At 58.7% G+C, this 25,686-nt stretch overlaps 1 protein-coding gene across 23 annotated transcripts; it reads right to left on the bottom strand.

Annotated features, from left to right (window-relative positions):
- Positions 1-4,258: 4,258 nt before the first annotated feature.
- NR4A1 (nuclear receptor subfamily 4 group A member 1) lies at positions 4,259-25,409 on the bottom strand. Of its 23 annotated transcripts, none has more exons than XM_067696625.1 (10): positions 22,672-25,409; positions 21,600-21,639; positions 21,179-21,298; positions 19,127-19,233; positions 8,572-9,434; positions 7,624-7,753; positions 7,165-7,316; positions 6,635-6,837; positions 6,370-6,548; positions 4,259-5,305 (listed from the first exon to the last, which is right to left on the bottom strand). In XM_067696625.1, exons 5-10 carry the CDS (start codon positions 9,430-9,432, stop codon positions 4,554-4,556), a joined length of 2,277 nt encoding a protein of 758 aa, XP_067552726.1. In that variant the 5' UTR covers positions 9,433-9,434; positions 19,127-19,233; positions 21,179-21,298; positions 21,600-21,639; positions 22,672-25,409; the 3' UTR covers positions 4,259-4,553. The 23 variants fall into 23 exon arrangements, with proteins under 23 accessions (XP_067552726.1, XP_067552730.1, XP_067552731.1 ...); XM_067696629.1 differs by lacking the exon at positions 21,600-21,639 and having other exon boundaries at positions 22,672-22,776; positions 23,263-25,409; XM_067696630.1 differs by lacking the exon at positions 21,600-21,639 and having other exon boundaries at positions 22,672-22,776; positions 23,424-25,409.
- Positions 25,410-25,686: the final 277 nt, after the last annotated feature.

The following is a 25,686-nucleotide window of genomic DNA, read 5'->3' as shown; positions in this document are numbered from 1 at the left end:
CTCCACCTACTCCTGGGGGGGCTGCTTTTCTGTCCCAGGTTTCCTATCGGGTGGGGTCATCTCTGTAGCTATCCTCATGGTACCCCAGTTACCTGGGATGGGGTCCAGGTCTGCTGCTTGGGCTACCCCAAGGCTGGGCGCCCCGGGTGGCGGCCCTTTCCCTCTGATGTTCCTTGACTAGGGCAGCGGCGGTCAGCACCCTGCCCACCCGGCTCGCAGCTGGGCACTGCTCCCTGCTAACGCAGCACGTACCAAGACAGGCCCCCCCTGCACCCCCCTCCCCAGCCAGCTGCCACCCCAGGCCCTCACAGCCCAGCTGGCATGATTTATGGTCCTGAGCCAGCACCTGGGTGAGACCTTGAGGAGACCTCAAATGGCCCCCCCGGCCTGGCAGGGTCAGGGCCCAGCAGGAGGCAAAGGGGAACCAGGGTGGTGGGCAGGATGGCTGGAGCATGGGCCTAGGGGTGGGGGACGGGAGGCAGACGCCAAGGCCAGAGCCTCCAGGGCCCCAGAGCCTTCAGAGTCCAGCTGGGGACCCTGGAATGTGCCTCCCGCCCTCAGAATGTCCCTGGCTGTGTGGGGAAGGGGATATTGAGGGGGTGGAGGGGGGTTTCCTCAGCCTTGCACTCCTTCCTGCCCTTCCCACAGGGGGCTGGACGTTTCCAAGTCCCACTAGGCAGCCTAGGCCTTACCCAATCAGCCCCCAGCCCGGGGGCCAGGGCAGGGCTGGCAGCGGGCTGAGCCTGCAGCAGAGAGAAGCAGCGGTCTGGGGCTCCAGGGAGAGCAGAGCAGCCGCCCGCTGAGCTGTGGGGCTGCAAGGCCAGGTCCGGACGGGGAGGCAAGGCGGACGGGCGGAGGCGCACCCCTTCAGCCTCACGTTCTGAGAAGGCCCAGCAGCCCTGGGGTCACGGCTAAAGTCAGGGGCTCGGTGGGGCTGGGGCTCGTCCAGATTTAAGCTAAAACACGCTGGGAATCCTCAGACCCAACTCTCACGTGAGGGGGACGCAGCACTGCCCTCAACCAGAACAGGCCCAACACAGCTGCCTCACGGCTACGGAAGGACATCACTCGACCTGCGGACTGTCCAGCCACCACCCAGCAGCCTCCCACCTCTGACAGGCTCTCACAGGCTTCCCTCTGCAGCCACAGAGCCGGCTACCACCCAGCCCGGCGCGTGGACACTCAGAGCAACCGTGCGGTATCGTACAGCTCAAGTACCGGCTGGTTGCCTGTGACCTTCAGAAGCTTCTCTACTTCCTTGAGGCCGACCCTCACCACCTAGCTCCGTAACCACGTCCGGATGTAGCAGTTTCCCCTATCCCAGGCCCCCGTGAAGGGCCATCGGCCCCTGCTCAGAGCCTAGACCTCAGAGCTATGGCCCCAGTCACCGAGCCGCCCCCAGACTGGGGAGGGGGCCAGGGCCTCTGGGCACAGGGCCCTGCGTGGGTGGGGTGCTGGGAGACAGGGAGGTAGGCTTCCTGGGTCTCCTGTGAGGACAAACAGCGGGATTTGAGGCCTTGGAAAATCCCGCCTGGGATTCCAGGCCCTGCCGGCGTCACTGCCTTTTGACTATTGTCCCCGACGGAAACGGCCCAGCCCCCGGGCTGCAGGGACAGAGCGGCCATTGTGAGGCCCCACCAGGCTCAATGCCCCCTTGTTCGCCCTCCTGGCCCCTAGCAAGACTCAGAGGCCAGTTCTTCCAGTTGCTGGTTGGAAAGAAAAGGCCTGCCTGCAGGCTCCAGCCCTTGGGCGGGGCAGGGCGGGGCAGGGCTGGAGAAATCAGTCCCCCAGCCCGTACCCCAATTGCCAGAGTCCCGGAAAGGAGCCACCATCCATGGGGCTTCTTTCATTTACAAGGACAGGGAGACCTAGTGGTTAAGTAGTTAGACCCATGCAGCTCAGCCACTTAGAAGTCAAGTGACCTTGGGAAAGTCATTTCCTTTCCTCTGAAATGAATTCTCCTCTTTGGTAAAAACAATAGCTATTACTTATTGGGTGCCTGCTACAAGGCAGGCACTGTTGGAAACACTTTGTATACATTCATTCATGTAATCACTATTAGCAACTTTGTGAAATAGGTACAACTAATTTCCCCATTTATAGATGAAAACACTGAGGCACAGAAGGGTAAAGTGACTTGCCCAAAATTGCACAGCTAGGAAGAGCTGGAGCCAAGATTTAAAGCCGGGTAGTCTGGTTCCGGAGTCCTCGCTCTTTACCCCTCTGCTGTGTTGCAGGCTTTCCTTACAGTGTGGTACCGAGGGCTAGAAGTAACAAATATCATATGAAAGGAACTTGGCGGATGATAAATCCTAATATGTGGTAGCTGCTGTCATCACTATGGGGCCTAGATGTCTATAGGGACCGAGATTCTCCACTGCCCTGGCCCATTCCCAACCCCTGGCCCCTCCTCAAACACCTTTTGCTTTCCCCAGGGGCCTGCCCTGTGCTCCACATCTGTCTTTGCCAAAGAGTGATTCAGAGGGAGAGGGACTCAGTCCAGCCACAGCTGGTGGGGGACTTCCCAGCAAGCTCTGCTCCTAACCAGAGTACTGCCACCAGACTCACCTCCGCGTGGAACAGATAGGAAACCAGGGCTCAGTGAGGAAGAGGGGCTTCTCAGAGAGCAGCGTGGAGCTGGGGTAGGGCTGAGAACAGAAGCAGATCTCCCAACCACCCCACCCCTAGCCCCGCCTTGCCAGGTGCTGGTGCTGTGACACAGGCTCACTCACGAGCTCTGGCGGGGGTGCCAGGGATGCACGCTTGGCAGTCCGCACACTGCTGGCCGTGGCAGTCATCATGCACAGGGCCCAGGACTCCCCAGCCCACCCCACATGGACCCTTCAGAACAGAACCTGAGCAAGGGCGGGTGGCTGGGGACTCCTTGGGGAACCTGCAGACTGGGGCTGGAGCAGCAGGGAAGGCCCTTGATTCGGTCCTACTGCAGAGCAGAGCCCTATTTTGTTCGACTTCCATCCAGCAGGGGCTGCCTTCATCCAGCCAGTTCCTCGGGGCTGTGGAGGTAGAGGTTCAGGGGTCCTGGGCGAAGGGCCCTGCTGGGTCATGAGGCTGGAAGGGCACTGAGAGCAGGGAAAGGGGCCGGACCCCGCGTGGCTACCTTGGGCCTCGGGTTAGGGTCAGGCTACATTCATGTTTCTCGAAAGAGTGGCCTCCAGGCCTCCAGCCTCACAAACACCTGGGTGCTGGGCAAAAGTAGAGCTCCATGAGCCCCACCCCGTCAAATCCGAGTCTTTGGGGTAGAGCCTAGGAATTTGTTTTTGTTTTTTTTTAAAGAATCAATTTTATTTATTTTTGGCTGTGTTGGGTCTTTGTTGCTGTGCGCAGGCTTTCTCTAGTTGCGGCAAGTGGGGGCTACTCTTCGTCGCAGTGTGCGGGCTTCTTATTGCGGTGGCTTCTCTTGTTGCGGAGCACAGGCTCTAGGCGCGCGGGCTTCAGTAGTTGTGGCACATGGGCTCAGTAGTTGTGGCACGCGGGCTCAGTAGTTGTGGCACACGGGCTTAGTTGCTCCGCGGCATGTGGGATCTTCCCCGACTAGGGATCAAACCCGTGTCCCCTGCATTGGCAGGCGGATTCTTAACCACTGCGCCACCAGGGAAGTCCCTAGGAATTTACATTTTAAGCCAGCTAAGCATCTGATGGGCTTGGGGGATGGAGAACCTACGTGGGGGTATTTGGGCACAGGTAGGGACCTCAGAACAGTTTCCTTGCCAAGAGGGTGCTAGACGCGTGGGGAGAAATATTGAAAATGGCGATGGGAAGAAAACTTCTACTGAGTAATGATAGCTGCTATCACCATCCTGAGCTGCCTTGTACCCAGCCCTATGGTGAGCACCACACCCACACCCTCGCAATCCCAGCAGCCAGGTGAGGTGGGGAATGCCCTCCTCCTTGTGTTACAGATGTGGAAGCCGAATCAGAGGCCATCACCCCAGGTTAGGAACTTACAGCCAAAGCCGGTGCTCTTATCCCTGGATGAATCAGCCTCCAGGCGCAGGCCCCATCCACGAGCCAGGCCTGCTTCCCAGAAGCTTTCTCCCTGTCGGAAACTAGTCTCGGTGCTTTGCATAACAACCCCATGAAGCAGCTGCGATTATTTCCACCTTTTACAAATGAGTAAACTGAGGCCAGTAAGCTCAGCTTGGTAACATCCAAGATTTATGGGTGCCGCCCCTGCCTCTCATGCCATTTGGGGGATGGGTGGTGGGGGGGGGGTGTCAGAGAGAGACAGGATCCTAGCTTCAGCTACACGTCTATTTTTTATTCAATATATTAAATATATTAATCAGAAAAGACACGTACTATAAATCCAGGAAAATACACAAATATAAATGTCAGAATCTGTCACTTGTCTTCCTCCTAGAGTGAGTCTATGTACACATGGAAGGAGGGCGGGAAGAGAGCAAGTAGGAGGAGGCTGGTGGGGGCCCGTCCCTCCCTCCCAAACCCCACTCCCACCTCAACCTCTTCCTTCCTGTATTTACAGCAGCATTTGGCTTATTTACAGCATGGCGGTATGTGTGTTAAAAACGGTTTTATCTTACAAAAACATAAAGACCGGGGCTGGGCTGGGGGGTAAGACAAATAGTAAGGGTCACCCCTGTGAATGCATCCCCCTCCCCCAGGGCATGAACTCCCTGCCGACCTCCCAGAGCAGGTGGCGGGGAGGGGCGGCCAGTCTGCAGCTCAGGCCCAGGCTGAGGGGTGGTGCTCCAGGGGTCCGTGGGCCGTGGGCTAAAGGCACGTGGGGTGGCGTGTGAGCGTGCACACGGAGTGCACGCGTGTTCCTGGGCTGGGGTCAGAAGGGCAGCGTGTCCATAAAGATCTTCTCGACGATGGGCGGAGGGGGCACCAAGTCCTCCAGCTTGAGGTAGAAGATGCGCTGCAGGCCCTGGGTGCACAGGGTCCGCAGCTCGGGCAGCTTGCCCAGCAGGCGGGACAGGCAGCTGGCGGGCTGAGGCTCGCCTGCCTCGGCCGAGACGTGCTCCTTCAGGCAGCTGGCGATGCGGTTCTGCAGCTCCTCTACCCTGCAAGGCTCCTGCAGCCCGTGCCGGTCTGCGGGGAAGATGCAGGATTAGCTGCACAGCTGAGGAGCAGACGCCCCTCTCCCCGGCCTCTCCCAGGTCTCTGGAACGGCCGCCAGTGACCAGGCCCCACAGCCCTCTGCACTGTGCAAAAGCACAGGAGCCCGCTTCTGAGCCCCAGCAGAAGCCTAGCAAGGCAGCAACGTTCATTATCCTCATCTTCCAAGTGACACAGTGAGGCCCAGAGAGGTTAAATGACTTGCCTAAGGTCGCAAAAAGGAAATAAAACCCTACGCAGGTTTTCTGACGAGGCCAGTGTTGCTTTTGGTTTCTGGTTTTTTTCCCCCCAGACTGTTTGTGAGAAACCCTGGGTTTGAGCAGCAGGGTTTCAGAGGCCACCTCCAGGGAAAGCAGGCCTCAAAATCCACCACACTCTCTCTGCAGCCCAGAGTGCCTCAGATTCTGTCCTACAGTTTTTTGCCCTATGTAGCTTTGTGAAATTTCAGTTAAAAAAATTAAGTGAAAAAGAGGTGGGGCAGATTCTGGTGCTTTAAAAAATAAAGAGACCCGAAAACCTCCGCATTTAATGCCAAAAACTCCATCCTGCGTAATTATATTTACATAAAGTACACAACAAGCACAGCTAATCTGTGCTATTAGCAGTCGGGGTGGCAGCCACCTTTTGGGGAACTGATGACAGGAAGGGGGCACAGGAGGGGTTCTGGTGTCCCGGTCATGTCTGTTTCTTTTTTTTTTTTTTTTTTGCGGTAGGTGGGCCTTTCACTGCTGTTGCCTCTCCCGTTGCGGAGCACAGGCTCCGGACGCGCAGGCTCAGCGGCCATGGCTCACGGGCACGCCGCTCCGTGGCATGTGGGATCCTCCCGGCCCGGGGCACGAACCCGTGTCCCCTGCATCGGCAGGCGGACTCTCAACCACTGCGCCACCAGGGAAGCTCATGTCTGTTTCTTGATCTAGGTGCTGTTTATGTGCACATGCTCCGTTTGTAAAAACTTCCTGTGTGCAACACGATTAAGATTTTAAAAACAAACCCAAACTTTAGGCCACACATGACACCTACACGATCAGGATCTGTGGTCCTCTGGGATAACTCACAGGCTGGCTTGGTTTGCAGTCAGCCACAGCTGGGCCTGAAGCCTGGCTCTGCCACCTGCCAGCTGTGTTGCCCTGAGCCATGCTTACCCCTCTCTGCATCTAATCACCCTCGCTCCACAAGGTGGGGGCCCAGGAAGCGCCAGGTGCCCGCCCATCCAGGGCCAGGCCCTCAGGCCCTCCCCATCTCCCCAGGTCTGTGGAACTAGCCACCCACCTGTGATAAGGACGAGCGCAGAGAGGCAGGCAAAAGCAGGGACGTCGATGACCAAGCTGTGCAGGGAGCGAGAGAAGGCCAGGATGCTGTCGATCCAGTCCCCGAAGCCGCGGGCACACTGCAGCCGGTGCAGCACCAGGCCCGAGCAGAAGATGAGCTTCCCCTCAGCCGGCTTAGACCTGGTGGGCAGGGATGCAGACACGAGTCAGAGGGGCTGGAGGGCAGGGCGGCAGGGTGAGGGGTGAGCAGACAGCCGGAAGCTCACCGGTAGGCCAGGCGGAGGATGAAGAGCTCCAGGAAGGCCGACTCCAGCAGCAGGTCCTGGTCCCCGGGGGACAGCTCGGCAAAGCCGGGGATCTTCTCAGCCCACTTGCGGATAACCTCCAGGGAACCCGAAAGCAGGTCGTAGAACTGCTGCACGTCCCCGGCATCCTCCTTCCCAAAGTGGGGCAGCACCAGCTCCTGGAACTAGGAAGCGGCCTGGCCGGGTCAGACCCCAGGGAAAGCCCCGCACCAAGGCCGCCACGTACAGCCATGACGCGCCCTCCCTCGGATGTCAGATCCCGGGGGTGAGAGTGGAGCTGAGATTCCGCCCACACTTGCCTGCCAACTCTCACATATTAACCCAGGGCCACAGCTGCTGGAAGGAGCACATTTTTCTAATTGACCCCTGCCCAAAGGGGTACATTTTCCCATCTGGTCAGCCTGGAGGGGCCTCCTCTCTTTTCAATTTGTGGAACTGGGGCTTTTCTAATGTGCAGGAAAGCGCTGAACGTGGGGTAGGCGGGGCCTCACCTTGGAGTAGTCCAGTTTGGAAGTGCTGGGCCCCGAGTCCAGGTGTGCCCGGACCAGGGAGGTGAGGAGATTCGCAGGGGAGGCATCCGGGGGTTGCTTGGGCTTTGAAGGGAGCCGCCCCCGCCGCCCCTTCAGGCTGTCTGTCCGGACAACTGCAGAGAAATGGGCAAGGGTGAGCAAGGGAGGAAGGGAGCCAGGGAAGGGCCTCTCAGCCCAAGCTGTGCCCAGCAGTGCCGGGCAGCAACCCCAAGTGCAAGGACCTAGAGCCCCCGAGACCCAGGGGACTCTGCAGGGACCTCCCCCACCACAAGGCAGGCAGGTGGACCAGAGGTCGGGGAGGAAGTAGGGCCCAGGCATGCCCTGCCCTGCGGCCCACCAGAACAAATGTCTGGGGGACTCTGCCGGCCCCACCCCACTCAGGCCCGCCGCTGTCCCACTGGGCCTGTGCCAGCCACCCACCTTCCTTCACCATGCCCACAGCCAGGCACTTCTGGAAGCGACAGAACTGGCAGCGGTTTCGCCGTCTCTTGTCCACAGGGCAGTCCTTGTTAGCCAGGCAGATGTACTTGGCATTTTTCTGCACTGTGCGCTGGCGGGGGGGGGGGGGGGGGGGGGGGCAACACGGAACACGCTGTCAGAGCGTGGGGATGGGGGGAGCCCAGGGGAGGGAAGCGACCAGATCCTACTGCCATCGCAGACAAAAGCGCTCTCTGTTCACAGCTATTTTTCTAACATTTGGGTGGCAGGGGAGGGAGAGATGGATGGGTGGGGGAAGGAAGAGAAAAGTCTTGGGGACACTGGGGGAGGGTTCGGCCTCACCCTCAGGACACAAGATTAGGGGCTCGGGGCTCCCCAGCAGCTGGTACTTCTTAACGTGCCTGCGTCCGCCTGCCCCTTCCCTGGGGCAGACACGAGAGGGCTGAGGAGGGGCTGGGGGTGGGGACGGGAAGCGAAGCAGGCACCCAGCACTGGGACAAACACACAGCCTGTTCCCAAGTCCACCCCCAGCCCTCAAGCACCAAGCCCTCTTCTCAGATCCTTTCATCTCGCGCCAGGAACACGAGTGCCTGGGGCCCCCCTTCCCACCAGGACCTTGAGTGGGGGGAGGCCAGGCAGAGGAAAGCTAGAGGCTGGCCACTGAACTTCCCCTCGTGGGTACCCCTGCAGCCCGCACCCTCTGCCCAGCTCTCACCCCTCCCTCCATAACTCTACAGCCCCAGTCCCAGCATGAAAAGGTCCCAGCTCCCTGCTCCCAGGACAGTAGCCCACCTGGCAGGCCTGCCCTCTGCTTAAAGAGCAGAACTTGCTGGGAGGAGAACCCAAGGGAAGTCACCACAGACCCTGCTGGGGTGAGAGAGCAGCCTGTCCCACCTGTCATAAAAAGCTACCCCCCGGGCAGCCCAGTACCTTGAAGAAGCCCTTGCAGCCCTCGCAGGTGCGGACACCGTAATGCTGGCAAGAGGCGTTGTCCCCACACACGGCACAGCGGCCCTCGCTTGCACTCGGAGCCCCACTCCGGGCTTTGGCTGGGGTCACGGGCGCATCCACCATCCCCAAGCCATCGAGGTGTGAAGACGCGGGCACCAGGCCTGGGAACGCTGTCGGCATGGAATAGCTCTCTCCCTCCCCCAGCTGGTGGGCAGCCTGCGAGGGGAACAGCCTCAGGGGGCTCTGGGCCAGGCTGGGACTGGGGCCGGGGGGAGGGCTGAAGGAAAAGAAGGTCAGCGGCTGGGGGTGCCCAGAAGCCTTGGGCAGCTGCTCTGTCCATGCCCGCATGCCTTCGTAAGTCTGGCTGGGCGAGAAGGGGCCGAAGGAGCCGTCCCAGGGAGAGAGCTGTGGTGGCTGGAAGCTGGGCGTGGACGGTGACGGGGCTGAGCAGGGGCTGCCATAGTAGTCGGAGCCGCTGGAGGACAGGGTCTCGTCGAGAGGGCCACTCAGGGTGCCGGGGTAGCAGCCGAACACCTGGAAGTCCTCGAACTTGAATGAAGCGGAGGCAGGGGAGGTGGCTGACGATGAAGACGTGGAGGAGGCCGAGGAGGAGGCCGAGGAGCACGGCTGGGCTGTTCCCGGCAGCTGGTACAGGAAGGTGTCAAACTCCCCCGTGTAGCCGTCCATGAAGGTGCTGAAGCTGGGCAAGGCCGTGGGGACAGCGGGGGCCGCCTCAGGGCTGGCCAGGTCCATGGTGGGCTTGCTGAGCTCAGGGGTCAGGGGGTCACGGGGTCCCGGGCTTGATGCTGGTGTCCCATACTGGGCTTGGATACAGGGCATCTCTGGAGAAGGAAGAGACCAAAGGGTAGGGAGGTGGGGAGTCAGTGAGAGAAGCCTGAGGCCTGACCTCTAAGTATAGGCCCCTGAGTTGCCAGGTGGCAGGAGTCCCAGCCAGACAGGGGACACGAGGCGTTAGGGCCACAGCCCACCACAGAACCCAGGAATCCTGGCCCCCAGCCAGAGCACCGTCTCGACCTCCATGTCACAAAGCCCCTGGGCAATGGCCCAGCAAGAGTGGGCTCAAGTCGGAAGGCCAGCCACACCCCAGGCAGCCTGGGAACCCTAGGGAAGGCATCTAGCCAGCATTTCTCTGCTGGAACAGGGGAAAGCTGTGTTCCTCCAGCCCCCTGCCCCTCCCTTACTGGGTAAGGCATGGGTGGGGGCTGGGAGAAGGGTGGGTGGGAGAGGCAGCCAGGCAAGGCCTGAGCCCAGTCCCGGGAGCAGATATGTCGTTCCTCCAACCTGGCACTTCTGGGAATATTCCCAGGCATGGCCCAGCCTCTCCCAAACCCCCTCTCCTCCTCCCCACACAGTGCCAGTGCCTGGGCTGAAGGACATCCTGCAGATGGAAAAGGAGCTGGGAGTAAAGGCCCAGCTGCCTACGAAAGCAGCCTAAGCAGCAGTGAGCCTGTGCCCCTCCACCTCCACCCCCACCCCCACCCGTCCCCACCCTACGTACTGAGCAAAGGCTGCAGATCCCACGCGCACCCCAGTCCTGCCATCTGGGGACAGGCACCCACTCTACGCTGCCTGGGACGCTCCCAGAAGCAAAGAGAAAGGGAGCCCGGCCTCCTTACCCAGTCCCCAGCTCCCCAGGGGATCAGGTAACCTGGCTCCAGACCTTTAAAGGCCACGTGCTGGAAGGGGGAGCGTGAGGGAGACAGCAGCCCCTGGACTTCCAGGAGAAGTCCTGAAGAGGAATTCCTCTGCTACCCCCAAAGCGTCTCCCCCTGTTATTTTTATGAGAACACTCAAGAGTCCAGGAGGCTGGAGATGGCTGTGCAGGGAAGAGGAGGAGCCTGCTGGTGAGTGCCGGAAGCCCGGGTCCCTCCGCTAAAGAGTTCTGTGCCCTGAAGAAACCAGGAGCTCAGGCAAAGGTGCTTACACCCTGCCCCAAACCTGAGGAGCCTGAAGGAGCAGACGGAGCATCATTCGGGGGGATCCCTAAGTTCGCAGACAAGTCAAAAACTAACGCAGGGGAGGCTCCGGGACAGTTCCCCATCCCGCCTCCTGGCTTGGCGGTCTCCGTGACCCTGGCCTCATCAGTCAGGGAGGGAGGCTGGGTAAGAAAGCAAGCTGAAGCAGAGCGCCATAGTCAAGGGGGACAGCAGGAGGGGCCAAGGTTGGCATCACCTCCTGGCCAAGAGCCCAGGGAGTCCTCTGGTTCTAGCCTTTCTCCCACCTCCTTGGGCCCCGGACAGGGCAGCTCCACCCCTGACCTGACACTCCCACAACCAACCCAGACAACAGAGCCCCCAGAAACTCTGGCCCCACCCACCCAGTGGCACCCGTCCAGAGGCACTGAGCACCTGCAAGAGGTAAGGGTGGCCACGTCTGCCTACGCTACGACAGCCTGGGCAGGGATGGGTTTGGATGGAGGAAAAGACGCAGCAGCTACACAGGGTTGGGCTGGGCGTTCCAGCCTTATTCAAATCCCGTTTCTCCACGTGGACGTCCCACATCCGGATCAATCCCCACCAAACTACCCCCACTCCTGCCTTCATGCAGGTACTTAATGACACAAGATATGGACCTACATGTAGCCTTTGGCGGAAGCACAGGGAGAAGGAAGAGGCGGGGTTGAAGGAGGGAGCAGGGAGAATCCAGCTTCAGGCGGGTCCTGGCAACACTGTGGTTTGCACCTGTCGTGCTGAACAAGCCTCAGGCTGCACCCTACCTGTGTGATCCAACATAGACCAAGGCGGGAGTGGGGCAGGGCTGGTATCCTCTAGGTGGTACCACACCACAGAACGCAACATTAGCAACTGCCTACCAAGGATCCCAAAGGATGACGCTTTCAACCACGCTCCCTCCCTCTCTCCCTCCCTCTCCCTCTCTCACACACACAGACAGACGCAGATCCAAGCTACAGTAAAAACAATCTTCCCTACGCTTCCAGAGACCCTGCTCCTGCCGGTGAGAAGACGCCTCTATTCCAACACACAGCAGCACCCCCTGCACAGTTCAGCCAATGCTGACCTCAACAATCTAGACCTCTCCTAGATAATCCAGGGAGAAACTTGCAGCTGCGGGTCACCACAAACTAAGCCACAGCCTCTAAAGTGTTAAGAAAACAACTAACGGCTGGGGTGCGAGCTGACAAGCTGGGAAGAAGGAGACCCTTTTGGAAATTCAATCCTGGTAGGAGTCAGATACATCCCAGCAGCCCAAGCTCTGTGCACCTTCTCCCCCACGCACACTGTACTGAGACCCCAACCAGCAACTAAGTCCCAGGCGCCCGGTGCCCACTAAAGGACCCTGGGAGACTGAACTCTAGCCAGTCTCCTACTGAACAGGTCCCCACTGCCGGCACCAACCTAACCCTCTGTGGCTTCCACCTTGCACAGACACGGCCCCCCCCCGCCACACACACACACACACACACACACACACACACACACACACACACACACACACACACACACACACACACACACACACACACACACACACACCGCTCAGTAAACTCCAGTCCGATCTGAGTCCTCATCCCGTTCCAACCGCTAACCCCCAACGCCACAACTGCATCCTACTCCCGCCCTCCTTCATGCTGACCCTAAAACACCCTTTCTGCCCGCGCGAACACCCATCTCCTTCATGCAGCAAGCCCCCCAACCCAAAACAGAGCTCTGTGGAGATGCACGCTTCCCGGGGGTCACCTACCCGGCTGGCTCCTGCTCCCCGTGCCCAGGACCGGCGCCCCAAGTCGCAGCCCGGTCCCGCGTGCGCTGCCGCGGTCCTGCACACTCCCCCAACTTTCGCAGCCTCCACCTCTGGGACTCCCGGCCGCGCCGGACCCTGCTCTTAAGCGCTCCGTGACGCACGGGGAGGGGCGGGGGCGCCACTGACGCACGCGGCCGGGCGAGCTCTGGCCATACAAGGGCGCGGGGGGCGGCGCGGTTCCGGCGGGAGGCGGCCAGGGGTAGGCACGGGGACGGGGAGCCCGAGGAGGCGGGGCGAGAGGGGGGGCCTGGAATGTCTGCGCGCGTGACGCACGCGGGGTTCCATTGACGCAGGGAGCGCGGATTGTTTGATCTATAAATAGTCCCCTCTCGCCCTCTGCGCCAGCTAAAAATAGCAGCTCGCGGATTCGCGAGGCTCCTCCGGCAGGACCCAGCACCGGCCCGGGGCCCCTGGAGCCGAAATAAGCAGCCCGAGGGCCAGAGCCCAAGAAAAGGGTGCTCTAGCGCCGTGGCTGCGGGGCTTCCCCGGACGAGGAGCTCCTCACCCTCCGGCGGCTCCCGGGAGCCACGAACGCGCCCGGCTCCGCTTTTGCACCCTCCCCAGCCCTTCCAGCGGGCACGGGGAAGGCCCAGGGCTGGGGCGGGCAACTGAGACTCACCCCGGGGAACCTGCGCCCCCCACCTCAGCCCAAGGCGCTGCCACTGCACTTGACCCTTCTTCCCCAGCGGGGTCTCGGGCTGACACACACACACACACACACACACACACACACACACACACACACACACACACACTCTCTTACACTTACACTTATTCCCTCCCCCCAATTTCTCATGCAAAGTACCTTCCGGAGGGCAGGGATTCGCCAAGCCCAAGACAGGCCAACTGGCTGTGCTTCACAGCTGAAGTTGATTTCTCACCACTACCCTCCCCAGTCCCTGACAGGGTGAAAGCACTCTAGTTGGGAAATTACAGAATTTCAGAACCGGGTGGAGCCTGAGAAATCTTTTCGAATCTGTGCCGACTCTTCCCCACTTTATAAATAAACAGGCTCAGCAAAATAATAGCACTTGCTCAAGGCCACAGAGCAAGGCGGTGGCACACTGGGGTGGAACCTGACTACATCTCTAGGGGATCCCTTCACACCCTCCGCTGTCCATGATCGAGGAGTTCCCACCTGCAGCCTTCCCGGGAGCCCTCGCCTGCTAGGTGGGAGAGGAAGGAAGAAAAGGCTACTATTTAGAAGAAGAGAGCCCCTCCCCACACCCCTCCCCCTCTCCCCTCTCCACACTGAGCTTGCGCCCACGGACCCCACTCTGGCCTCCCCTGGTCACCCAACAGCACTTTCCTCTACCCTTGAGGCACTTCCTGCTCCTCACTTCCACTCTCACCTCCGTCTCAGGTTTCCCACACCCTGCTCTCCAGCCCCCACTTCTGTCCACTCAAAGGTCCCACCAGCACCTCAAATGTCACCCGTTCCAGACAGAGCTTGCCGTCTCTGCACTCCCCGCCTGCCACCCATCTCTGCTCCTGATGCCCCACATGCTACTTTTCACTCTTTCCTGAAATTCTATTTTGGAACTTCTCTTGGATCCTCCGTTCCTAATTGCCAGCCAGAGCCCACGCCTCACTGGTGCCTGAAGGCAGCAGACCAGCTGATAGAGGCCAACGACCTCCCCTTCCTTCTCCCTTCTTCTTGCCCGCACCCATTAAGAAACTGCCCCTTCACCAGCCTGCCTCCTCTTCCCAAACCCTACTGTCCACCACGGATGGAGCAGTCTTCATGTAACACCAGCATCATTCGGTGATCCGGTCAGAGCCTAGCATAGCTCCCGCACTGCAGCCCACAGTCTCAACATGGACCAGTCTTCAGAGAGCTCTGGCCTTTGCTAAAACACCTTCCAAAGACGCTTCAACGGCCACCTGCGTGCAGATGAAGTGTGGGCAGGATGATGTTTAGCCAAAGTTTTGTTTTTCTTTGTCTTGGGCTTTTGCAGAAGATATTACTTGGATAAAAAGGATTCCACAGCTTAAAACTGCTTTGAAACCACTAATATAATTCATGTCTTCCCATTTTGCAGATTAGGACCCAAGGGCTCCCAGAAGAGCTGCACCTTGCTCAGAAGCACGAACAAGTCCGGGCTGGCGAAACTAACCCAGCTGGGTCACGGGCTGGTTTCCCCACCTAGCCCCACGCACCCCCGCCCAGCAGGGCCTTCCTCAGAAAATAAAAACAATTCTAATATGTTAGCAAAAGATGATTAGCCAGGCCAATGTTCTTCCCAGGTCAGTGTTCTTCCCTCCAAAACTCATCAGCAAAAGAAAAAAAGAGACAAGAAAAAGTATATTAGCGGCAGCCTTAATGGCTCTTTCAAAGCTGACCTAGCCTTGAGCCCTAGCACCCCCTTTTTTCCCCACCACTTTCCATCTGTAAAGAGCAACACAGACCATCCCCTACCTTTCCCATGGGGAGGCCCACCCAGGAGCCCCAGGGAACTCAAGTGTGGTGAGGAGCTGTCCAGGTCCCCAGCCTAAATCTCCGCGTCTCAGCATCCAGCCTCCAGATTTGTGCCTGCAGCCCAGGCCCCATCTCCGTGGGAGATGGCAGATTTGGAGGTTGCAGTCTTGCTGCCCCAAAGGCAGAGGGTGGAAGAGACAGCAGCAGCGACCACCTGGCCATGCTTGTGGAGGTGGGGGATGCTGGGGGCTTGGAACACACTACACTCTGAAAATAAGTAAATAAGGAGAAAAAGGCAGTCCCTCTATAGGAACACACCCGGGGAGCACCTAGCCTAAGACAGAGAGGGGAGAGGCGAGAGGGGCTTGGGGACCTCAGGCTTCATCCCTGCTGGCCAGATGCCCTCCAGGGAGGGTGGCCTGGGGCTCTGAGGTGGAATCTGGCCAAGGTGGAACTCTTGAAAAGGCATAACTGATGCAGACGTTGGCAGACCTGGAGCATAAGCTGGTCGAAGACTGGACGGAGACTCCAAGGGACCCCACTAAGCCCAACCTTTAGGAGCAAGGTCAGAGTGAACAGCTCATTGTGGGGTAGGTAAGGGTTGGAAAGAGACAGGTAATGATGGCAGAGGTATCCGAAACTAGAGGTGAGGACCAGAAGGTAAAGCAGGGCCGTGATAACACAGGAAGGGCAGGGAAAGATGCTGTGCTGGAGACGAGACAGCTGCCCGAGGTCAGGCTCGCACAGCACAGCACAGCCCACCAATCTACCCTCACCACCCCCAGGATCCCCGCTGCCCCAACATAAAGACCTTGGGCTAAACCTTTCCACCACCCATTGGGCACGTTGTTCCTCTTCCTTCTATTCTAACCCTACTCATCCTCTAAGACTTCAGCTCATAACACCCTCCTGGACCAGCCTAACTCTTAATAATAAGTACCTTCTCACTGGAGGGTTTGGGGGTGGGGGAGTGAGGGACACCAGTGAAGGGTCAGACCCTCGGCTTAGGGCACGTCACGTGGATTCTTCCACTTAACCCTCTCCCTAACCGTCTACGTTTGGAATTACCACCTACATTTTATAAATGAGGAGGAGGCTTAGCGGCCAGGAATCAGACTCCCCGAACTCCCAGTTCTGTGCTAGACCCACTGCCCTCAACTCTGAACTCCAGAGCTCTGGCTTCTGGCCCCACAAGCCTCGAGTCTCACAAGTGCACCACAGAGCTGGTACGCACACGGCCTATAAGCTGGAAACAGCAGTGCCTACGAGGGCGTCTCTGGGGGCGCTGGAAGCGTCCCAGTTCCTAGTCTGAACGGTGGTCACCTGGGTGTGCTCAGTATGGAAAAGTAATCACACTCTATGCTCTGAAGATTTCACGTCTGTGATTTGCATGCTTTTCTGTATGTATGTTATACTTTCAGAAAGAAAAGTTTATTTACAAAAATAGCCACACCTAAATGGAAGAGACATATTTATTCAAATGGAGGCAGATGCTGCTGGAGTTTACTGAAATCACAGAGAAACAGTGGCTGTTTCTCATTACGTTATTCGTTCTATCGACACATACTCAAGAGCACAGCTACGGTTAGGAGAGGCTGCAGCATCTGACATCAGAAAGGGGTCCTCTCGCAGCATGTTTTCTGAATCACTCAGCTCGGGCCTGGCCCCTGCTAGTCAAATCTTGTGGGGCTCGGGGACTCTCGTGCTCAGGCCATCCCTCCCCCGACAACCAGTGTGTGAACGGGAGGGCAAGGCCCTGTCTCTCCCACCTTGGCAGGAGGCCCCTTCATGCATCCTCAACAGTAAGTAGCCCAGGGCAGGCCGCAAATGGGCAGCCAAAGTACACCATCGTCCCCCAGCCAAGACGGTGGGTAAATAGGAGACGGAGGAAGTGGAACTGCACAGCCCCTTTCCCACGCTGCCCCGCCCACCTCAGGCTGGCCCCTGCCCCTGCTGAGCAAAGGGCAGGAACTTGCCCTACTTTTGCCAAGACCATCCTCACCCATGGGCCTCCACACCCTTCCCACAGGGTAGGCAGAGGGAGTGAGCTTTGCCTCCTCCCCCCCACCCCCCACCCCAGCTTCCCCACCTTAGCCCCGGGACCTATCTCCAGGCCTGACCCAGCCACTTCCTCTTCCTGCCCTGGCAGCAGGCAGGGGGATTTGTGCCGTGGGCAGGGAAGCTCTGCCTACTGCTCCAGGGGGCTTCCACGAACAGCTCTGGGAACTGGGGATGTAGGGGCAGGCCCAGGTCTGATCTTCTGGCCCTTGTCCAGGCCCTGCCACGACCACACGTTTTGTTACCTCCCGGGAAAACAGGTTCCCAAGGACACGGGCAGGTCAGCCGCCACCCTCCACTTCTCACCCCAGCCCCAGCAGAGGCAAAAGATAAAGGAACTCTCAGAGGCATCTTTGACCTGGAGCCAGCAAGCCTGGTGTGTGACCCGGGGCCAGTCCCTTGCCCTCTTCGGGACCGTTTCCTCATCTGCCCAATGCTGACAACATCACTAGTCCCGGTGCTATTAGAATTCAAGTCACTAACGGAAGGGGGAGGCTCACAGTGAAATGGGAGCACTGTCTGGGGGCTGGGGCTCTAGGGACCCGCAGCAGGATCCTGACGGAGGCACAGAAAGGAGACACCAGCGCCGTCAGCTCGATGGGGAGCCAGCACCCTCCTTCTTCAAGACCCAGAGATAAATAGTACCCCCATCCCCACCTCTCCCTCTCCAGGGCTGCGTGAAAGGAAATGAGAGTATACCCAGCACCAGGGAAATTCCGGACTGTGTGCAGCAAGTGCTCAACTGATACTCCGAAGAGAGCTGGTTACTTGAGCAGGTCAGACCTCTCTCCACAGAGGTCATTTCCAGTCCAGTGATGTCTCAACCCCCAGCCCGCTATCAGGCCAGAAGGAATCCACATACAACATAAAGCAACAAGATCAGACTACAGGAAGAACCTCCAGACAGAGCTGGAAAACATAGACAAGATCATGGAGGTCCTCTGGGAAGAGTCGACCCACACCTCATTTGTAGCCTCCTCAAATCTCCTTCCATTGGCTTCCCTGGTGGCGCAGCGGTTAAGAATCGCCTGCCAATGCAGGGGACACGGGTTCGAGCCCTGCTCCGGGAAGATCCCACATGCTGCGGAGCAACTAAGCCCGTGCGCCACAACTACTGAGCCTGCGCTCGAGAGCCTGTAAGCCACAACTACCAAGCCCACGTGCCACAACTACTGAAGCCCGTGTGCCTAGAGCCCGCAACAAGAGAAGCCACGGCAATGAGAAGCCCGTACGCTGCAAACAAAAGTGGCCCCCGCTCGCCGCAACTAGAGAAAAGCCCGTGCACAGCAACGGAGACCCAACACAGCCAAAAAAAAAAAAAATCTCCTTCCATGCCCCTCAGTCTGCTCAGCTCCTGGCCAGCTCTTCTCTCCCCGACCCTAGGGGGTTCTCCCACCACCTCGCACAACATCAACAATCCACCAAATTCTCCTGTGCCTGCCCAAGGTCTCCACCCAGCCTCCCTGGGCAAAATTTCAAATTCCAAAATAAAAACCCTCTGATAACGAGGCCCAGCCGGAAAGACTGATGCATTTTCCTATTGTTGAAGTATTTTTAGTCACAGGCTCTGGATTCGTTTAAAGACTCACGTTCAGAAAGGGAAAAATTTTTTTTTCAAGAACCGAGAAGGAGAGCACACAGCCTCCCACGTAAGGAGCTCCGCTTATTCCATGCCGGCCCAAGCCCCTGGCCCGGCTCCCGGGGAGCGTGCTTGTGGCAAGCCGGTTGGCGGACTTGCCAAGCCTAGCTCCAGTCCAGCTTCTCAGGCACCAAACCAGGCGGGAAGCCAGGCAAGTAGGGCGGGGCAGGGGCCGAGGGCGGGCTCAGGGACGTCAATCCACAAGTTCAGACCCCAAGTCCCAACCAGCTGGGGGGCCAGGGACCCTACTCAAGGACAAGTGCTGAGGTACCTGACTGACACCCAGCTCACTCCAGCATCCGTCCCCAGCCTGAGCACACCAGTGTTGTCCAGGCCGGGTCAACAGGACAGGAGGATGGAAGACCCTGTTGCAAATCTCTGAGGAAGGAGACAGGCGGCATCACCTATTTCCTCGTCGCCTGGTTCTCAACCACAAAGGGATCCAAGTCCAACTCCTGTCATCCAAGTGCCAAAAAGCCTTTACCCTCATTCCTCGGGAGGGTCGGCCACCCCTGCTTCCTCCTCCGCCCCTCCCCCTCTGGAGGCCAAAGAAACCACAGTGAGGACGGTCACAATGGAAAAAGATGCACACAGCCCAGCCCCTGTGCCTCGGTTTCCCCATTCCTAAGACTCACCAGCTTCCTCCACGCGATCTGCTTTGATTCTCTGAGGGCCTGGACAACTGCACCAAGGGAGAATCCCGGGATTGGTTGGGGACTCTTCCCGGTGGCCTCAGGAAGCCCTGCGGGAAGAGACGTGACCGCCCAGTCAGCCCGTCCTGCCGACCGAGGCTGTGCACCAGCTGAGCGGACTCAGGACACGGAGCGGCCTCCAAGCCAGCATGTCCTCCTCTGTTTATATAGCTGAAACCGGAGCTGGCCTCTGGGGGCAGGGGGAGCTGCCTCAGGGCCCTCTGGCTGAGGCCTGACTTTGGCCCAGGTCAGCAAGAGCCTAAAATAGTCAGCTGACGGGAGCCCTGGCATGAGCGTGACCCTGGGCCCGTGCCCGGGCCTGGCAGACAGGTGCCCACGTCACAGGACCAGCAGCTGTAGCACTCGTGGAGCCCCCGCTGGCAGCACTCATGGTGGCCTTGCCAGCACCTCTGGCATGGGAATTCCACCCAATCACCACCCTCACCCAGAAAACGGACTGACCGCAAGGAATTCTGGCCCCAGGAGCCACTGGGTACCCAAAGGGAAGGCTAGGCACTCAGCAGGCCGCGTCTGAACTGAGGGCAGAGGTGGGGGCTGAGCGGAGGGAAAGACACCCGGCCGCTGCTGTCATCTTCACTCACGTGCTTCCCGAGTCCAGATGTCCAGCTGACCAGGGACACCTGCCTCTTCCACTTACAGTAATTCCTCTCCCTGCCCCAGCCCGAGGTTGGTGGCACAGTGCCTGCTGCCAGCAAGAGGCCAGGTGCATACCCAGCGCAGCCCCCGGAACAGGAGGCCCTGCTTCCCAGGGCTTTCCCTCCTTCCCTCCAGGCTTGGAGGGCTGGGCAGCCCATCCTCCCCATCCCAGCCACCTCTCTGGGACTCTCTGCACCTCGAACACCAACTCCACAAGAGGCAACAGAGTTTGGGGGTCCAGGGTGGGATACTGAGCCAGCTCCTGCTTCATCTGGGGATCTCTCAAGGCCCGAAGGGGGTGTTGCTCAGAGATGACCCTCGTTTCTGGGCAAGGAAGAAGGGAATAAGAGGGTCCCTGTCCAGGGCGCCAAGCTGAACTCCAGCTCTCTCAGGTAAACACGGTGACCAGGACTATGTACCCTTGACCCCGCCCCAGTACCTCAAGTCCCCAAGCAAAGGCCTGGTGGAAACCCCATTCCCACACTCCGCCCCTCACCCACAGATCAGCTTGTGTCTTCTCCGGAGGCATCTTCAGGCAAGGAAGGTATGTCCTCCACCAGCTGACCGGGCCACTGGGCTTGCCCAGAATCCAGAAGACTGGATTCTGAGCTCGGGTCTACACGTCCTCAGTGTAGGACCTTGAAAAGTGCCTTGTCCCCTCTCTAACTCAGTTTCTTCATCCATAAGAAGAGGAGGGGAGCTAGACGGCCACGGATTTCTCTGGTCATGGCCACAAGTCTGAGACTTTCCCTCTCAGGGATGTTGGATGAATAGTGAAGGGTCTGTCCCTGCCCTTGGTCAGCGAGATCCTCCCCATTCATAGAGCCACCCGCCCCATACCAGACCCCACAGGACCTACAGGCCCACCGCAGAAGGGGGAAGTCATCACCCTTTCAGGGAGGCAAGGGGTGGTCCAAGTTTCCCTTCACGCACTCCCCTGGTACAGTGTCTACACCCTAGGAACAAGGCAACTTCCCATCCCCCAGGTATGCCCCGCTATACTCCCAGCCTGGCCTTGAGCTATACAACCCCACCCCATCAGCTTCCCAGAACGAGGCACATGCTGCCCTGGGAGCAGCTGTCATCCCCAACAACCCCATGACACCCAGGCCCAGAGCCCCCCAGTCTGTCCTGCTAAGAAAGTCAGGCTTCCCCCCTTCCCTGCCCCCGCGTTACCCCCACCACTGAAGAAATCAGATCTCCCATGCTGAGCAGCACCTCGCCCACCACCTCTGCAGGGCTTCCCCCTCCATCCCCCAAACCACATCCGCTTCAGGCAGCTCCACACCCACCTCAGGGGCCCCAGGGGCGTACAAGGGGCAACAGCAGGGCACTCACCCCTCTGGATGGACCAACAGTCCTCGAACAACACTCGACCATCCCTCGGGCCTTCGGGGCCTGGCAGAAGGTGCCGACACCAGGGAGGGGCTGGGGCTGGCCTCTGTCCACAGTGGAGGCCTGCAGAGGGTGAGTCCACGCGAGAGAGGAGAAACCAGCTAGCGGGACCATTCCCTGGAGACAGCACAGCCAGAAAACACAGGAGTGGGAACAGAAGCAGGACCCGGGCCATGAGGGGGGACAAGGCAGCCCAAGGACCTCCGTGAGCTGGGCGTCAGAGGCTGGGGGCCCACACCGCAAGCAAACAGCACTTGGGAACGTGGGGTGTGGCCAGGAGCTGCCGACAGTGTCTGGGGCACCTCAGGGCCCTGGAGACACAGCTCCTCAGCCTCACACCCCACTCCTGGGGGGAGGGGGGTACCTCAATCCAGCTTTCAGCTCCCTGATGTGCACAAAAGGGCCTGTTGTAGGCAGAGAAAAGGGAGCTATTGTGAGGACAGAGCAGAATACCCCTCTCTCCTTTAAGGGGCTCCAACTTGGCCCCCAAAGCTTCAGAGGCTGCAGAGCAAGGGCTCCATGCCCCCATCTCTAGGCAGCCCAGCCTTCTAATCTGAGCCATGGGGACTCTCAGGAAATCCTCTCTGAAGGGATTCCAGTCACAAAGCTGGAAGGTCCAGCTTGGGGTGGAGGGGTTAAGAGCATGGATGCTGCAGCCCTGTGGCCTGGGTTCAGATCCTGGCTCCATCACTTGTAACCTTAGGCAAGTTACATAGCTTCTCTGTTACTCATCTGTGAAAATGAGAATCTGTGGGACCTCCCTGGTGGCGCAGTGGTTAAGAATCCGCCTGCTAATGCAGGGGACACGGGTTCAAGCCCTGGCCCGGGAAGATCCCACATACCTTGAAGCAACTAAGCCCGTGCGCCACAACTACTGAGCCTGCGCTCCAGAACCTGCGAGCCACAACTACTGAGCCCACATGCTGCAACTACTGAAGTCTGCGTGTAGAGCCCGTGCTCTGCTACAAGAGAAGCTACCACAATGAGCAGCCCGTGCACCGCAACAAAGAGTAGCCCCCGCTCGCTGCGACTAGAGAAAGCCTGCATGCAGCAACGAAGACCCAATGCAGCCAAAAATAAATAATAAATAAATAGTCTAAAAAAAAAAGAAGAGAATCTGTAATTGACATCTCTAAAATTAACAACCATACGGTTACCAGCGGGCTTAAAATGAGCTCATATGTGTAAAGGACTTAAAACAGTGCTGGATACACACAGGTGCTATCATTATTAGGAGAAATTGAATGATGACACATAAAAGCTAACCCCAGACCTGGTTCCTATTCCAAGCCACTTCTGGGCACCTGGCCTCTACTTCTAGGGCCACCTGTGCGTGCCACCCCTTCAGCCTCTTCAAGCTCTCCCCCAACCCTGCTGGTGCCAAAGCCTTCAGCCAGGGCAACGCAGACCCCACTCCTCTCCTTCCCTTCTCCTACCCTTACTCAGCCCTCTCCTCTCTTGCCTGGGCCCCAAGGTGAGGGCAGGACCAGACAAGGCGTGATCTTCCCTGGTTATCAGGATGCCCTTCAGGCCGATGAGATCTAGGAAAAGAGAAGTAGATGCTTCCACGGTGCCAGGTAGAGGAAGTGAGGAGGAGGGGTCCCAGAGGGTAGGTGATGGACTCCTTCACCCTCCTAACCTCTGTCCCACGGTCCACAGGCTTAGGGGAGTTCCTCTAGCCCATGGTACCCAGATTCTCCTCTTACAGAGCTATTAGCACCCCGATATCCCTGTGGGTATAATGGGGAGCAGGGCATGAAGAAGGGGAAGGCGGTCTGGATCATCTAGAGGGAGTCCAACCCCACACAGAAGGCAAAACCAGGCTGCAAACCTGGGCCAGCCCACAGCCTACACCTGCTTCCCAGAATGACCCTGTCATCTTCCCGTACCCCAGAAACGGTCTGCGGTCATGCCCTAGCCTCCCCCCATCCCCGACCCCACCAACCTACCCTTTTCTCCCTTCCAGCCCACAGCTGAGGACAAAGGGTAGGGAGGGCCAAACACCTCTTACCACAGTCAGGCCCAACCTGAGTGCCCGGGAAGACCCTGTATCTGAGAACAGGGATCAGAGTCGGGGATCCAGTTGGTGCCCAGAAAGTGATTCACAGCATCTTAGAGCAGGCATCTGATCCCATCTCCTGCCCTCCATCCAAATCCCATCCTCAACAGTCATTCCACAAGCATTTACTGAGGGCCTACTGTGAGCCAGTGAGCCTCAAACAGCGGGAGATCCAAGAAGCAGCAGATCAAGGTCCCGGGGCCCCAGGAGGTTACGATGCAGGAACGAATCAACATTGGTTCCAGTCAGCCCTGTGCCGAGGACAAACCAGGGGCTGAGTGGGCTTGGAGGAGGAGAAAGTGATTCCCCCCCAAAGGAAGTGGGCGCCTCAGGCCAGACTTCAGCCCCCAGCCCCTGCTCTCCAGCTCCCCTTCCCTGCTGTGCTCCAGCCCCGTGCTCTCTTGCCCCATGCAGAGCCTCTGCATTGTCTGTTCCTTCTGCCAGGACAGTCACTGCCTGCGATACCTGTGTGGCTAGCGCCTTCTCATCAATCAGGTTTCCATTCCCATTTCACCTCCACTCCCACCCCGCCACATGAACCTATTTTTACCATCGCCATAGGACTAATGCTGTGCGTTTGTTTACGTGTCTGTCTCAATGACTGCAGAGTTCAGACTCCAAACCAGAGCTCAGTACTAATAGGTGCTCAGTTAAGTATCTGTGGAATGCGGGAGAGGGGGACTCAGACGTGCCTGCATCAGGAAGGGTTTAGGAGGAGGGTCAGCCAGTCACCTGGAAGGAGGCAGGGAGAACACTGCGGCTAAGGAGCTGTCCCCTCCACTTGGGGGCAGACCCAAACTCCAAGGGTTCCCTCCTATGCTGAGTCACGACTGACACAGGAGCCCCCAGCCCCGCATGAACCCACCTGAAACCTCCTTCTCCTCCCTCCTATCAACTGAGTCTTTCCTTATCTGAACTCCTTGCAACAGGACATGAATGACAGACCCTCTGCAGCCCTGGTGGCTTCCTGATGGCATAAACTCTGCCTTGGCCAATGTCCCCACCCAGAAATGGGCATATTACTATTACCAACAATAACAACAGCAGCTAATATTTGTTGAACACCATGTGCTAAATATATCACTAAGCACTTTACACTCAGGTTCTCATTTTAGCCTCACAACACTGTGAGAAAAGCATTATTCTTATTATGAACGTTTTAACAAGGAGGAAACTAAGGCACAGAAATGTTAAGCAACCTGTCCAAGGTCACACAGCTAGGAAGTGACAAAGCTAGGATTAGAACCCAGGGAGCCCAACCAGGGAGCCCAGGGTCAGGCAACCCCCTTCCCTCCTTGGACCTGCTTAGTGGGCACAGAGCAATTTGACAGCCAACACCAGAGAGCCAGTGGGAAGCTCCAGGGCCTGAGTTGCTGGGTTGAACCTCTCAGCTAATTTTCTTAACTACAGCACAGGCCTCAACATTCATAATCAGTCTCATTCATCCTGCTAGACTTGGTCCATCCTTCTGCCTGGCTGCCATCGCTTGGAATCTTGGCTTTACCGTACTATACATTTGTCATTGTCATTCCTCTCACCTCTAGGTCACTACAAAGAGTCGGCTGGCTTCCCTTTCAAGTCTTCAACCAATTCACTTGGTGTGGGTCTAGGGCCAAGCCTGAAGTCACCACTGAAGCCTCCTACTACATCAGCACACTTTGGGCATAACTATTCTCAATCCACCTACCTCTGCCCAGCCTTCCTTTTCCCAGCACACCCCTAATACTAGCCCCCAACCCAAATTATTACTCCACTGGAAACCACTGGAGATGCCACCTCTGCAGCACTTCTAATCCCAGGTCCGCTCCTGACTCCACGAGACCATCTCCAGGCTCGGCTTCTCAGCTCAGTCCCACGAAGGGGTTGCACCGGGCAACTCTGGTCCCTCCCGGCTCGGCGTCCTGGCAGCCGAGCTCCCTAACTCCTGGAAGCCAGCGGGGAAATGGAAGGAATTCCTCTGGCCTGGCCACTTCCAGCGCCCCTCGCGGGCCAAACCCCACCCTTGGCGGGCTGGGGCGAGAAAGCGCTGGCCGCCACACTCGGGGGCTGACTCGGATGTAGCCGGTTCCGCCGGGAATCCAGTCCCTGCCCCCACGCCCCCCGGTCTCCAAGCGGGACTCCCGGCGCGGCCCTGACCCCCGCCACGCACCCGCGCAGACCGCACCCTTCCCGGGGCCCCCGGAGCCCCCTCCCCGGCCCCCTCCCCTTGCCCGACTCGCCTGGCTCGCCTCGCCTCGCCGCCCCCGCCTTCCGGGGTCGCGCCCCCGCCGGCGGGGAGCGGCTCGGCAGCGTAGGAGCGCCCATGGCCGGGCGGCCTGGGATCGCGGACGCCGCGCGGGGGGCCCCACTGTTCCGCCGCCGCCGCCTCGCGCTCCTGCAGCCGCGCCACCGC

Source organism: Pseudorca crassidens, chromosome 11 (genome assembly GCF_039906515.1).
Source record: "Pseudorca crassidens isolate mPseCra1 chromosome 11, mPseCra1.hap1, whole genome shotgun sequence".
In the NCBI taxonomy this organism is placed as follows: domain Eukaryota; kingdom Metazoa; phylum Chordata; class Mammalia; order Artiodactyla; family Delphinidae; genus Pseudorca; species Pseudorca crassidens.
Note: the sequence above shows the minus strand (reverse complement) of the source record. Positions and strands in the feature narration are given on the sequence as shown.